We start from the raw sequence: 14,898 nt of genomic DNA on the forward strand, positions 1-14,898 counted from the left end.
TCTTAATGAATTCATGAATGACCCGTGAAGATTCGGGATAGAATAGATCTTCAGCAACCGATGCTTGTCGTAAGAGGCGACTATGCTTGTCGTAAGAGGCGACTAACGGGATCGGGTGGTCAGGCTCGCTGACTTGGTTGATGCATGTCATCGTATCCCAATTGTGTGGATCGATGCGCATGATGTCAATCACTGGATTGTCTGGTCCAGACACGATTATTTACCGACCGCCGTCATATAGCTGGAACATTGCTGAGTGCGGCGTTAAACAAAAAAGAAACAAACAAAGAATTAATGAATTTATAATGTAATTTGATTGACGTTGTACAGTTTCTTAACATATATTATTTTCACGTAAAAGGTAGTCCGTGACATGCACAGTAGGCTCTGTAACAGTCGTCACTGTAGGTAGCAGTGCCGTACACGTTACTGAAAGGTGTACATATTGCGTAGTGTCCTGCTTTAAAGGAGTATAATTGTCACAAATATTGTAATCGCCCCAAGCATGTCCATTTTATACATTGATCCCTGCGCATCAGTAACATCCCATGTCTGCCACTTCACGTATTCCCATAATCTGACTCAAATCTACCTGGGCGATTAAACCTAAAATAATGTGCTTGTTAGTTTTACGTGTTTGCAACATATGTCCATATTGTAACCGCAGTCTTCCTTCACAGCTGTCAAAGAATGTATCTCAATGCTGTTTTTCACATCACCCTCCTTCATTTATCTCAACCAGCCACCCCAGGCTATACTCTCATTGTGATAATGTCACACTATGTGACGGCGACAGGAGCAGGTATGAGGTTCTCGAAAGGCTGGCTGACACGTATGCAGTCAAGCGGAAGATCTACGCTTCGCTTTGGCAACATAAACGTTAAACACACTTTAATATTTGAAGGGCAGAGTAATAAAACGACCTCATATGAATCAGCTATTGGCTTCGTACCCTGTTATTTAATATAAGCCTACATGTAAATGAATACGGCGTATAATTATAACATGTTAACGAAAAGAAATCATTATATTTGGGTTTATTGTGCCCACGTGATATAAATGGGAAGTCACGCTTTCTCTGTCGCCTGAGACACTGTACTTCCCTGTCAAAAGATGGGTTCCTCAGGTGTGCAAGGATCCAAGTTACACCCTGATTATGTTTCAGGTCAGGAATTTACCTGTGCTCATGGATCAAGTATCAACCTGCATCATTCCTGGTGGCTTTTTTCCTCTAAACTAAACACACACTCATTATAATACAATACATGAGAATGGAGGTGGTAGATTTCTGACAGACCTCAATGTGAGCCAGACACTCGATAGGTTACAATTTTTTATGCAAAAAGTTAGTCTCGAGGAAATTCGTACATTAATCTCATACTGAGGAGGGTGGAAGCCGTATATGTATTTAGGTATAACTGAGTTGTAGATATTGAGGTATAACTACTATCTAGATATTTAGTTATAACTAAGATGTTGATATTGAGGTATAACTGAGATCAATTTATTTGGTAGATGTTGATATTAATATTTAACTGAGATCAAGTTATTTGGTATATTGTAGAACAGACTTGAAAATACTTAAGTATAACTGAGATGTAGATATTTAGGTATAACCGATATGTAGATATTTAGGTATAACAGCCCTAGATATTTAGGTATAAGTGGGATGTAAATATTTGGGCATAACTGAGGTGTAAATATTTAGGTAAAACTGAGATCTAGATATTTGGACATAACTGAGATCTAGATATTTAGGTATAAGTGAGATGGAGATATTTAGGCATAACTGAGCTGTAGATATTTAGGTATTGCCGAGATGTTGATATTTAGGTATTGCCGAGATGTTGATATTTAGGCATAACTGAGACATAGATATTTAGGTATAACTGAGATCTAGATTTCTAGGTGTAACTGAGATTTAGATATTTGGACATAACTGAAATGTAGGTATTTAGGTATGACTGAGATGTAGATATTTAGGTATAACTGAGATGTAGATATTTAGGCATAACAGACCTAGATATTTAGGTATAAGTGGGATCTAGATATTTAGGTATAACTGAAATCTGGATATAATTTCTGATACAGATAGACGTTAATATTAATTCTATAAATTAACTAACAATTCTCTCTTTAGACAGCAATCACTTCAAACTTTCGTTCCCTACCACAGAAGTTACTTCATAACATAAGTGTCACTTGTGTTTGTTTTCTAGCTTCCTACTTTTCCTCAGTGTTTACCAGATATTCTATCCAACAGAGACATTTGATTCACATGAATAACATCTAAAGACTGTATACGAAAACGTAGGAATCCAGGATGTAATATTAAAAATACCAGCCAATGCAAACTTACGTTCCTGGAAACTGGGGAGACCCTGGGTCACTGCACTTTAAAAAGATCAGCAACTTTCTTCCTGGTTGAAGTTCACTGTTCCTTCGTGGGAACCCACAGGTGAGTTGTTGTAGCGTTTTACATGCGTGTTGCACATTGTGTAATTCATCTCGATGTGTATGGTGTACCTTTCATTACCACGATGTTATACATTTGTAATTGATACCGTAATTTCTGAAGGGAGATGAACTATGACATAGCTATTATGGCTAGTTGTAAAGCGTCTGGCGTTTGAGAGACTGGGCGCTAGGTTATCTATCTGGGTTATGAGTCTATTTTAGTTTGCAGGGCACGGTGAATTGTGTTGACATGGAGAGGTATTTGTGGATACCCGTTTTGTTGATATTAGTTTCCCTTTCTCGTTGTACACATGAGTATATTCATATACATTTTTGAAACTATTGCTTCAAACATAGCGTGAGTGAAAACAGCGTATAATTGTATGTGTTTGTGGACAACTCACGACAACAGAGTCTCCCAACTATAACAGTGCATTGTTGTTATATCATTTCCCACAGGGGAGAAATCACTGATGTGTAACAGTCTGTGTTGAGCTCTATAAACATAAACAAAGCAGCTTCTAATTCCGGGTAGTCACAGGACGTCGATATGCTCACCCAACAACAATGGCGGCCTAAGCTCCGTACACCTTCGATGATGCGACCCCGATAAGAACATAGAAAGTCGTGTGATCGAAAATATAAGTACATGTATTTTAAGGAATGTGTTTTAGAGAGCGAATCGGATTACAGCTTTGGTGGGATCACGATCCATGTACACTTTATGGCAGGGTTGTGAGTGCGGTATTTTCCGAATCGGGTATCTTTAGGAAAACACTGTGGGACAGTCTGCAGCTCTGTGTAGTGACAAGTAACAATCCAAATCGTTTAGCAGCAAGGCAGAGCTACAGTTACCCCAGTTAAATCCATCATAGTTAATCCACCATTTGTGAAGAGTTCACAACTATTAAAGGGGGCACGGGTCGCCCAGTCGTCTAAGGCGCCGCGATTCGCTATGCAGAGTTGCGTCCCTTGGTCACGCCAGAAACCTATGATTGTGGGTTCGAATCACGGTTCGCCCCGCTTATGTTTCTAGGTTTGTCAGCACCATTACCGTGCTCGTGGGTTTCACCGAAGTGGTATCTGAGACCTGCATCACTTTGGGCTTTCCTCCCACATTAAGCTGGCACTTCGTGATAAAACTGGAATACTGTTAAAAGCGGCGTTAAACCCAACTTACACACTCACTCGCAATTATTAAACAGCCGAACCATATTTATATCATCGTTCCAGTTTGAAATCGAATGATGTATCAAGTGGTATGTACAATCTCCACTTTAATTCTTTTGCTGTTTTAATCACCATGTCACGCGACTACAGCAAATATGCAAGTGAAGCACGTGTCCATAACAAACGCGACGATAGCAGAAACGCAAGTAAAACATGTGTCCATAACAAACGCGACGATAGAAAAGATTCACGTGAAATATGATCATAACAAACGCGACGATACCAGAAAGATGCACCTGAAGCACGTGTCCATAACAAATTCGATGATAGCAAAGATGCACGTGAAACTAGTCAGGTGTTATGTTTATAAACTTTTATTGACACAGATGTAAAGTTGCAAATTTCCATGTCCGTTTAGTTGATGCGTAGCTGAAATACCCCAATCAGTGTCCATGAATTTCAAATGTGATCAACTGAGATAGAAATACACATACGTACGTAAACTGTTAGGCGCGTTCCACATGTACAATGTTATGTTTGTCTAGTCCGCAGTGATGACAAATAGTATGATAACTACTCTTAACTGTGTGTATGCATCCGTCCATTGTCTCGTACATTTATCATACAATCTTGTATACCTGCCGGCAGACTATTTTTCCACTGTGACATTGTTTCGATGAGGGCGTATCAAATGTCAGGGCAAGCTTGACAAGATGAGCCCTCGGGATTTGTTTCGCAAGAGTACGATTTTTTTAATTACTTGTTAATTTGTTCGATTTGGCAGATTAATGGAAATGTGTCAACTAGGAATTTGCCAATTAGTAAATATTTGTGAGATTCCCAGCTGCAAACATCGTACCAGTCGAAAGTAGAACGTGTTAAAGGCACGTAGCATGTCCTCTATAACTATGTGTGGTTTGTATGCATGCATGAAATATGAATGGTGGTAGAATCAACGGCAGCGTCTATTTCATTTCAAGATTCAACTCCCAATACACAGACCTGAGACGAAATGGTAAGGTTATTGACTGGGGTCCTGTTGATCTCCATCACTGGGACACTCACTGGTAAGAATTATTGATACAATCCCTTCAGTATCAACTACGCATGTGATACTTAGTTCCATATGGCACCTGCTATCCTGGTTATGACAGTTCTAGCTAAAACTGGATCTCAAGTAGGAAGATGAAACAATTCGATTTCTAACAATGTCATCTAAATGCACATCTACATTCTCGTCTGTCTTTTGATGTGTAAAAGTATATGTCCCTATATTGTATAAACAACATTATATATTTTCAATATCTCTTTAGATGCCGAATGCCATTGTGACACTGTGACTGCCTGTTCCACGTTCCCATCCACTCCCTGTAGCCGTAGCCAGGTCGGCAGTCCAGACAGATGTCAACAGGGATGGTTTGGTTCCTACTGCCAGAGACGTGAGTATTCGGGATTTGCATTTGTTTTTCTTTCATGGCAGTACTCTGCAGCACTCCGAGTCACTGGCTTCATGTTACTAACATAATCAATTTCAAACTGCTCATCTTTGTTTAAAAGTGTTTGAATACGACTCAGTCCCATCATATCTATCATCACAGGATATATAAACACGATATGATTATTTATTATCACTATTACTGTATGTGACTTATCCAACTTGTCTCTATCAGAATTAGTCCATCTCAGAAAATTACATACTAACTTCGATCTGTGTTTTAGATTGAAAACACTTTGCAGAACGCAACTGAAAGAACACCAACAACGTTTTGAACAGTTGGTGCATACCTAAATTTAATTTGGAATGTACAATTGCCGAAAAATTAAGTTGTTCCGTGGGGGTAGTGTGACGTACTTAGAGATTATTACATTCCTTTGCGTGTCGTTTTAAGAGAGTGTAAGATATAAACATTTATCATACAATGGGTAGGTTTCTCGGCAGGATAAAGCCAACGGATAAAAACGATATCCGTTGGGGTCATATGCGGATAGAGATGCAAATATCAAAGCATTCGTGACCAACTCGTGTTATTCCGGGACAAGCCGAATAGCGACTCGTGCCCCTCTCGTGGCCATTTTTGCGACCGGGTTCCGTCTTAGCGCAAACGGGCACACCTAAAACAATTGTCAATTCGTTGCGTAATGGTTCACATATGTTTCCCCATATATTATATATATTTCAGATAAAATTTAAAGCACATCGGGACGTGCGGAATTATACAGTATGATTGAACACATTTAACTGTGTCTCGGGTATATTTTTAGATGTGTAAAATCAAAACAATATTTCTGAGGGATTCTTTGACGAAGTACTTGAAATCATACGCGCATTCTGATTTGTTTGTCGTATTTTCGCACATAACATTCATCGGTAGGGGGACGAGTCTTCTTGCAGGTTACGGAAAGGGCGAGTGGTGACGAATGATATCAAAGGTCAAGTAGGGACTACTTTCAGTGTTTATAAACAAACATGGCGTCGCCCTTGTCATTAGGCAGCCGAGTCCGAATTAACCATCGGGAATCTGGATAAACTACAGAGATAATTGCCATCATTATCAAAAGCACAGTCTATTATACTGAAAATCAGTGTTTAACTGTGACGTAGCTCAGGCATTTTATAAGTTTTGGAGATATAAATTTCGAAACAATTTTGCGAGGACACGAGGCCTAGCCAAGCGGGATCAGTAGCCATATCTGTGCTTGTAGACCTTTGCGGCTTGGAACCTTCTCCACAAATTAAAATAGTTGGATTTGGCCGAAATATGTTTGAATTGTTACCTTGTTTCGTTTTGTTGCTGTGTGTACATCTGACTACACTTCTTAACGTTATGACAGACCGACTGTCAACAACGTCTGACCGTGGCCGTGACGTCTCATAGACTAGGGTTAGAGTAGCTTCCCTTTGAAAAAGGGCAGTTACTCTAGCGGACAGACCGATGGATTGCCGCGAAAGGCAAATAAAAACGATTGTTGTTTTGCGTATATATTGCTTCACCAGTGTAAAAGAAACGGATTCAGTTGGAACGACATTGGCTACTGTCACTGTCCGACTGACACATCACTTACCCTGTGACGTAATACATATTAATGCGCGCATTCCAGGAAAACTCGCAATGTTTAGATTATGTTTGTGAGAGAAGGAAAGCGATTTTCAAGCACAGAATTAAAGAATTAATTCTGCCAAGGCTCGCTAAATACAATGTTTGTTCCTAATGCAGGATATTTACCATCCCCAAACACACTCGCGTGATAACCTATATTTTGACACGATATCCTTATGAACAGGACTCATTACTATGCAAACATATGATTAGCTGGTAATTAATATTGAAGACGCACCAAGAAGCTAAGAGTGGCAAATCTCTAAGACTGTATCGCCACGTATACAGTTGTCACTATATTAGTTCAGCAAGGGTGTCTAAATTAAGCCAGCAATGCTTCTTGACATATGAAATCCATATTCCATGTTGGCTACCAAAGGTTTCCATAGCTCAGTTTATGAAGTAAACTGAATGTTAATAAATAATGTACACGGCCATGCATTAACTGTTGTCACACCTGGACCTTCTCTCTCCACCATTGTCTTATGTGTATGGTGTTGTACATTGCTTCTTTTTCTTCAGAAAATATTGCTTTAGGAAGAAGTGCCAACCAGAGCAGTACATACGTTGAAAACAGTGACCGGACAGGGTATACACCATTCTATTTCGAGGCTAAATATGCTGTAGATGGCAGAGCTACAACAGACTTCTATAGTACACCACTGACATGTACACATACAAACCCTGGAGTTCAAACATGGACAGTGTACCTGAACACCTCCAACACAGACAAGATACAACGCATCAGGCTGTATCTACGTAATGACCGTGAGTATGGGTCAACATATAAATTTTGTGTTTTTCTCAATGTGAAGAATACCAATAAAATGTAGCGCTTTTATCTACACATAACTAAATCCGTAACAAAACAAAATGTATCGTTGATGGATGGTTCCTAGTACTGCTTTATAACAGGTGCTTATGGATTGTTGTCGGTATATGTACGTTGTGGTCAAAAGCCATGGTTATCCTAATCTCAGGTAACATTTGCTGTGTCTTTTTGGAATTGTGTTCGTGCAAGCCATAACTTGATGTACTATTTCACGTGGCTAATCGATCTGGAGCTTCATCAAATGAAACACCTGACCTTGAAAAGACTGCACATTTTCACTTCAAATTCAGTACTTAGCAGAAACCAAGGCATGAAGATATTTGTCGGTGGACAGCTGTGCTTCCAGTGGTCAACGTATACCCATCCGCCTGCTATAGCTGACGTGAGATGTCAACAACCACTGACAGAAAACACACTCACAATACAGACAAGCGATTTTCTCACGCTCTGCGAAGTGCAGATATTTGGTAGGTTAACTTACACCACTGATCGTGTGAGCGAAAGTTTTGGGTTTTCATGTTTTTAACAATAATTCAGTTATATCACAGCATGACAAAGGCGCCGCAATACCCCGTGCAGAGTTGCGTCCTTGGGTGCGTCCCGTGAAGATTCCGGGTTAGAATTGGTCTTCAGCAACTCATGCTTGTAAGAGGCGACTAACGGGATCGGGTGGTCAAGACTCGCTGACTTGGTTGATGCATGTCATCGTATCCCAATTGCGTAGATCGATGCTCGTGATGTCACAATTATTCACAGACCGCCGTCATATAGCTGGAATAGCTGGCGTTAAACAGCAAACAAACACATCCTTTTGTTAGCCAGAAGCCTTTGATCGTGGTTTGGAATCCCGGCAAACCCCGATTATGTGTCTAGGTTTGTCAGCACCATATCCGTGCTCTTGGGTATCACCAAAGTGGTTAAAGTCAGAGACCTGCTTTCCTCCCACATACAGCTGATAACTGGAATACTGTTCAAAGCAGCGTCAAACCCTACTTATTACTCACTCACTAAATGTCCAAAGACAATTGCTGACGAACCAAACATTCAAAACCCAAGATCAACAACGGCTCAGCTATTTTAGTAAATGACATAAAAGAAAATAGGTCTCCAAACAAGCTCTCGTAATGGAACTATTACAGTATGGATAGGACAGATTTACTTTGCCTTAGTGGCAGATTGTCTCCACGTTTATCCTTAATGTTTTGTTGGTTTTAAATGGTCGGCGGAGTTCAACTTTTTCAACAGTTGTGTGCATCATTAATCATGAATATGAGTTTATCTAGCGTCTGCCGATGTCACTTATAGTTCATGTTAGTTATATACATTCTTACATGTTCATATTCAGTTTGCAGTGACGGCTGGTTTGATGAGGACTGTGACAAACAGTGTCACTGTTCACAAAACACAGAAGTGTGTGACAAGATCACTGGACAGTGTCTGACCGGATGTGCTCCAGGATACATGGGAATAAATTGCCAATCAGGTACAGGTTCTGAGCCTCGCACAGTAGGAATCGTGTTGTGAACATTACATGCTGTCATAGAAGTTTATTATGAGCAAATTGATTCGCTGTGAAATAAACAGGTGTCTGTGACCTTTTGCAAAAGTACAAAAGTGAGGAACATACTTTGTATAATACATTAACAACGCTGCTTTAACTTTTTGCTGACCCTGTCGTTTTTTTTAATCTTTACGTACTCCCTTATCCTTTTATAGGGCAGCAAGAATTTAGTAAGACTGTATGCATAAGTTGTTGAAAGGCCACAATAAAGTGTCTTGGCAAGCCATTGTCAATATTCACTGGCATTCACCGTAATCCATGCCAGCTCTAATAAGTACTTTGGAGCGAGGACACATTTGTTACGTGCAGGCCCTATATAGTATGTAAATCTGAGAGTATATACCTCTGATGTCTCTAGGGTAGGTGTGTCATATTATCATAAACATGAATTACTAGTATATACAATGTGTACTGTATATATGTCATCTGTGTGTATTATTTGTACATGTATGCTACAGTTGACCAACGGATTGTTTTACATGATAATACAGCATGTCCAGACGGCTACTATGGAGATTGCACCTCCAAGTGTGGAAACTGCCGCAACGCTGTTCATTGTTACAAGGATTCAGGCTTCTGTCCAGGAGGTTGTGCAGCAGGGTGGTTAACTGACACCTGTCTTCAACGTGAGTACACTTCCTGCGTTTTTTTAATTGTGTTGTTTTATGCATATTTGTAAGTCCGTTTCTCAATGTAAATTGGCTAACGAAAACTTTCATAAAGGTAGGGTTTTCACTGAATAATGATAAAGTTTTTTTACAATTCAAAGATAACACATTCCCAAGAGTCACAGTTCTCCGCAATCCTAAAGCACCTAAAACACGTTTTATGTGAGTCAGGAAAACCGGGTTCTTATTAATATGTACTTTATTACAGGCAATGGGAATTACTTTCATTGCATGGACAGTTACTCTTGAACCATAAAGAATGACAAAGATTTATCAATGCTTGATGTTAAGATTGTCTGAGTTGCCTTTCTTTCACAACTATATAAATATAAGCAACAAAACGCTTCCATATTCAAAAGAAATCCCTGCTGAAGGCAGAGTCGACTTACGATTCCGACGTTTACATGGGTATGTGTATATCAATGACTAAGGAATAGTGATGATACTAGGCATTCGCAAAAAATGGACCTATCCTGTCCCACCGATAGCAACCGTCACAAATACATGAACAGGCAAGTCAACTGTATATATTTGAAAACAAACACGGGAACATTATGGTAAACGTCAAAATAGGGAATGCATCAGACATTCTGTTGTCACTAATACGTCAGATTTGGAAACGTCCTTCATATGTCTAACATAAAACTTTTTTTAAAACTGACGCCTTGTATGTTGTAACATTTATCAAATATCTTTTGAGCAAGAGTCGAATGACGCTCTCTGGAAATTTGTTAGAAAGGGTATGCCTTAAAAGGTGTCGAATGTAGACACGAAAGGACGGACCTACGGAATATTGTTCCGCATAACGGGAGAGTAGAAGTCCACCCTCTTGTCATAAGTCATACTGACGTCATAGCAAAGTCCGAGACAAACTCAACAGACGTAACAGGGGAATTGTAAATTTAGTTATATGTAAACCATTATGCCATCATGCTTTCACAGATATTTTTTAATAACATACGGTTCTGATATGTACCTTAATGCGTTTCGGACGGTGACACTATTCAATATTTAATAGCATTTTCTTTTAGGCATGTACCTTCGAATTGTGCATTTCAGCAAAGAAAATGTATGGTATTATCATAAACGTTTAATGATACAGTTGACAAACTTATTGTTTTAACACCCACAGCATGTCCAGACGGTTACTATGGAGATTGCACCTCCAAGTGTGGAAACTGCCGCAACGCTGTTCATTGTAACAAAGCTACAGGCTACTGTCCAGGAGGTTGTGCATCAGGGTGGTTAACTGACACCTGTCATCAGCGTGAGTACATTTCATTGCTGTGAGTGCAATCTTGTGGGTTTCAGCATATTCTAAGTGTATTTTGCTTTATGTGAATTGGATAATGATCCCTTTCATATACCTATTTTTCTCATTGATTATGATGATACTCCAGTGTTGATACTCCAAAACCCAGGGAGCAGTTGAAGGTTCTGGCTATCTGACGTTGAGTAGCCCCCATATTGGCCATACCGATCGCCCTGTCTCGTTGCGCTTGTGTAAGTCTGGGCATATTCTTGGTGGTTGTTTGCTTACTGTATGCCTGCTCTGTCCAAAGTCGGTATTTATGCCACAATCACGCACGTGCATTTGGACCAATGTCTCAAAATCACGTTTTGCACGTTTTTAACAATGCATGATTTGGAAAGCTGCGTTCGAAAATCTGCGTTGTGGTTGTGGTCATGTTGCATTTGGGCGAATGTTTTTTGCGGGGTTCAAACCTGTACCAACTTTTTTGCTTTTTATACAACTATTTTTAAAGTGAAAACTTTCGTTTGACCAGTAGTTTATTTGCATTTACTATTACATGTATCACAGCTTCAAGTGACATTGCAGCATGTGCAGATGGTGTTTATGGTATTGACTGCACGTCCAAGTGTGGAAACTGTCTAAATGGTGATGCGTGTAACAAGTCAACAGGAACATGCCCTAGAGGATGTGGAGCAGGGTGGATGAATAACACGTGTCATAAGGGTAAATCGTTGATTGGTTTTCAGTCCTTGTCTCATACAAAATATCCATACATTCAACACATGCAGAAGGCATCCATGTGCATACATTGCCACATTCATCTCTTGCTTCATTCACATTTATCACTTGCCAGGTATACATCTAGAGAAGTGATTGATCAAAAGAGAAAATTGGTATTGTTTTGGAAAATCCATTTCAATACTGCATCCTAAGTGCGTGGAAAAGAATATAAATATCCAACCAAAAAACACGGAAACAGGCATTGAAAAGAGGAGTATGAAATATGCTCCTGAAAGACAATTAATCATGTGAACTTAATCAGGTCTGAAATGTTATTCGTCATTGCGTGTCGGCACAAGTGTTTGCGTGCGCATGCATATCCATGTGCATGTTTACTCAGTATGTCTGTTAATTCTGCATTTCCATCACAAATTGTATCGTTTTCTAAATGTACTTCCTGATTGAATGAAAATCAGAAGTCATAATTACTCACGTAGAAATGGTTGGTCCTTTCAAGTTCAGTCTGTGCATAATCATCAACTAGAACTTCCACGGGTATTGTTTATGAGAACAAATGTATATTACGTATCATCTGACACAAGAAGATGCAGGTAAATGTGACTTGGCAATGCAATACTGGCTATTTCAGTGTGTGACGACGGGAGGTATGGCAATGGATGTGCGTCAGAATGTGGTCACTGCAAGAGTGGTACAGTATGTGACAAAAGGAACGGAACCTGCGGGAATGGATGTGATGGAGGATATTTAGGTCTTCGTTGCGCGCGTAAATATGTGCGTACATGTCTTAACATGAAAAGGAACATATTTTCTAAAATTAAGAAGGAAAGAATTATTTAGACTAACACCCTAAATCACAGTGAACGAAAACAGTCACTTCTTAAATATCGTAAATCTTGAACTGCTGTACCCTTGCAAAAAATACGTCACAATCTTAATGCGACCTTCCCCAAACCCCAGAGGAATTTTAGAGATAGAAAATTGCTTCCATGAATTGTCTACCCGAGATGAATTTAATAACAGTGTGTGAGAATCTCTGGAGATGACTCTTACAAAAGAATCAAATCCTTAGAAGTATGAATAATTAAAGAATGTTGGCCTTGGCCTGTATTCACTCAGAGACACCATGGCCATGTAATTTAACGGAATGCAGGTACGGGTGAACTTTCGCTTACGTTATCACGAGTTGTGTCCCTTTGACGTTTTATAGGAAGGTAAATCTTTGACTGAATATGATTTAGAGACTAATTTACGAGCTACGAGGAATTGCGGATAATACATGTACATGTATGTGCCTAGTGAAATTAAATGTCCTTTTCACGCAACATGTATGTGCTCATCTCGTTCACATTCTGTAATGTTTCGTCAGCTGTTCGAGAGACACGACCCTCGTAACAATTACACGTATCCACCCGCGTGTAAAAAGTCATCTCTCATACACAAAATACTTTATCACTTACGTTTTGACGAAGCCAATAAGCAAATAGTCCTCTGAATTATGTAGTCGCAAATAAATGGTTCTGTTTGATCGTACAACCAAACAATAAACAAAAACTCGGGGATGATCTATAACAAATACATCCCCCTTACTGTTATTGTACCTGTCACAAACTGACAAGAATCATCGACTGCTACCAAAAGAAATGCCATTCGATATAGATGTTGGACAGATTGCTTATGATGTGCGTCATATTACCTTTGTAGAATCTGACGCCTAAACTCCATCACCATCGAAGAACGTCGAATAATCAACGATCATATAAGAGTTGTTTAAGATCAACTTTCGTCTGAAACAAATACACTCAGTTTTAAGCTTGAATCAAGATAATTTCGTATGGAAAGTACCTACCGTATCACATTCACTGCAGACATTATCTCATGCATTTACACTGTTCGACACATGGGCTTACACCTCTCGCACACAATACATTACATGACTCTTATGCACTGGAACAAGATCAACATCACAACACTACGATGCCAATAACGATATTGGCCTATCCTCACAAAAACTGTGCAAAAAGCGACATTGTATGATTTGACTATATAATAATCATGTGTAACGTCCTCCCCGCTGAACCAATAGCCAATAGTATTTGAAAAGGGTATAAAGAAGTTATATGATGGGAATTCTCGGAGAGAAGAGGTCCTCAATATCCCATGCTTGACGCAGGAGCCTACATACAATTATTAGGTGTAAGTGTGGGAGTTGATCATGCTATCACCGTGGTCCAGACACGATTGTTTACACACGTACCTTTTTTAGCCTGAACATTAAAGTTATTTGCTTAATCTTAGATAGATATACTGATTTGCGTACTAGTGTCCAGAGAAAACTTTAAGATTTGTTCAACCTTGTGAAAATTAACAATCCAGTACATGTACAATGATCATGTTTTAAAGTATTTCGTTTAAATCTGCCTACATGTATATAGGAACCTGAACTAAATGGTTGACATGTACTTGACCATATCAAGAGTAATGGACAATATGTGCCTGACATGATTTTATGTTGTAATGTCTCATGCTCCCAAAATGTACACATTTGTACCTGTGTGACTCACGGCCTAATCAAAGCTTGCCCTCGCTAAGAGTTTATATTCAGTGACGATTGCTCATGTTACTGTCTACAGCATGCCCGGACGGACGTTATGGTGTCAACTGTCCATCTCAGTGTGGCCACTGTCTGGGCACTGTTGTCTGTGACAAGGTGACAGGGAAATGTCCCAGAGGATGTCAGCCTGGATGGTGGCCAGATCTCTGTTCACAGGGTAGGTACTTGATCTTCAGTATAGTTAACAAACCTGAAACGTTTTGTCTTTTTGTTCATGGTAATCTTATTTGTTATAGCTTGCAGTGACGGTCGTCATGGACACCACTGTCAGTCAGAATGTGGCCAGTGTAAAGGAAACCTGCCTTGTAACAAGATCAATGGAACATGTGACCAGGGATGCCAGCCAGGGTTTCAAGAACCCACTTGTAAAGGTGGGATGCATTTTCGATGTGATTGATGTTATTGTTCACTCTTTGTACATGATAACAACTCTCCCTTCACTGGTCGCTACAGCCTTGCCAATATATCATAAAAATAAAGTATTCAGATAAAAAGAATACGTAGT

General features: G+C 39.5%; 1 protein-coding gene across 1 annotated transcript in view; it reads left to right on the forward strand.

Annotated features, from left to right (window-relative positions):
- Positions 1-13,497, forward strand: part of LOC139446407 (protein draper-like) — a 33,700-nt gene extending 20,203 nt beyond the window's left edge. The window contains exons 15-21 of the mRNA XM_071227733.1: positions 7,248-7,493; positions 8,903-9,063; positions 9,577-9,721; positions 10,919-11,053; positions 11,609-11,764; positions 12,411-12,545; positions 13,484-13,497. Of these exons, the coding sequence (XP_071083834.1) occupies positions 7,248-7,493; positions 8,903-9,063; positions 9,577-9,721; positions 10,919-11,053; positions 11,609-11,764; positions 12,411-12,545; positions 13,484-13,497 (992 nt within the window). The remainder of the gene's footprint in view (positions 1-7,247; positions 7,494-8,902; positions 9,064-9,576; positions 9,722-10,918; positions 11,054-11,608; positions 11,765-12,410; positions 12,546-13,483) is intronic.
- Positions 13,498-14,898: the final 1,401 nt, after the last annotated feature.

The sequence above is a fragment of the Haliotis cracherodii genome, unplaced genomic scaffold (assembly GCF_022045235.1).
Source record: "Haliotis cracherodii isolate W230 unplaced genomic scaffold, xgHalCrac1.p SCAF_6, whole genome shotgun sequence".
NCBI classification, from domain to species: Eukaryota; Metazoa; Mollusca; class Gastropoda; order Lepetellida; family Haliotidae; genus Haliotis; species Haliotis cracherodii.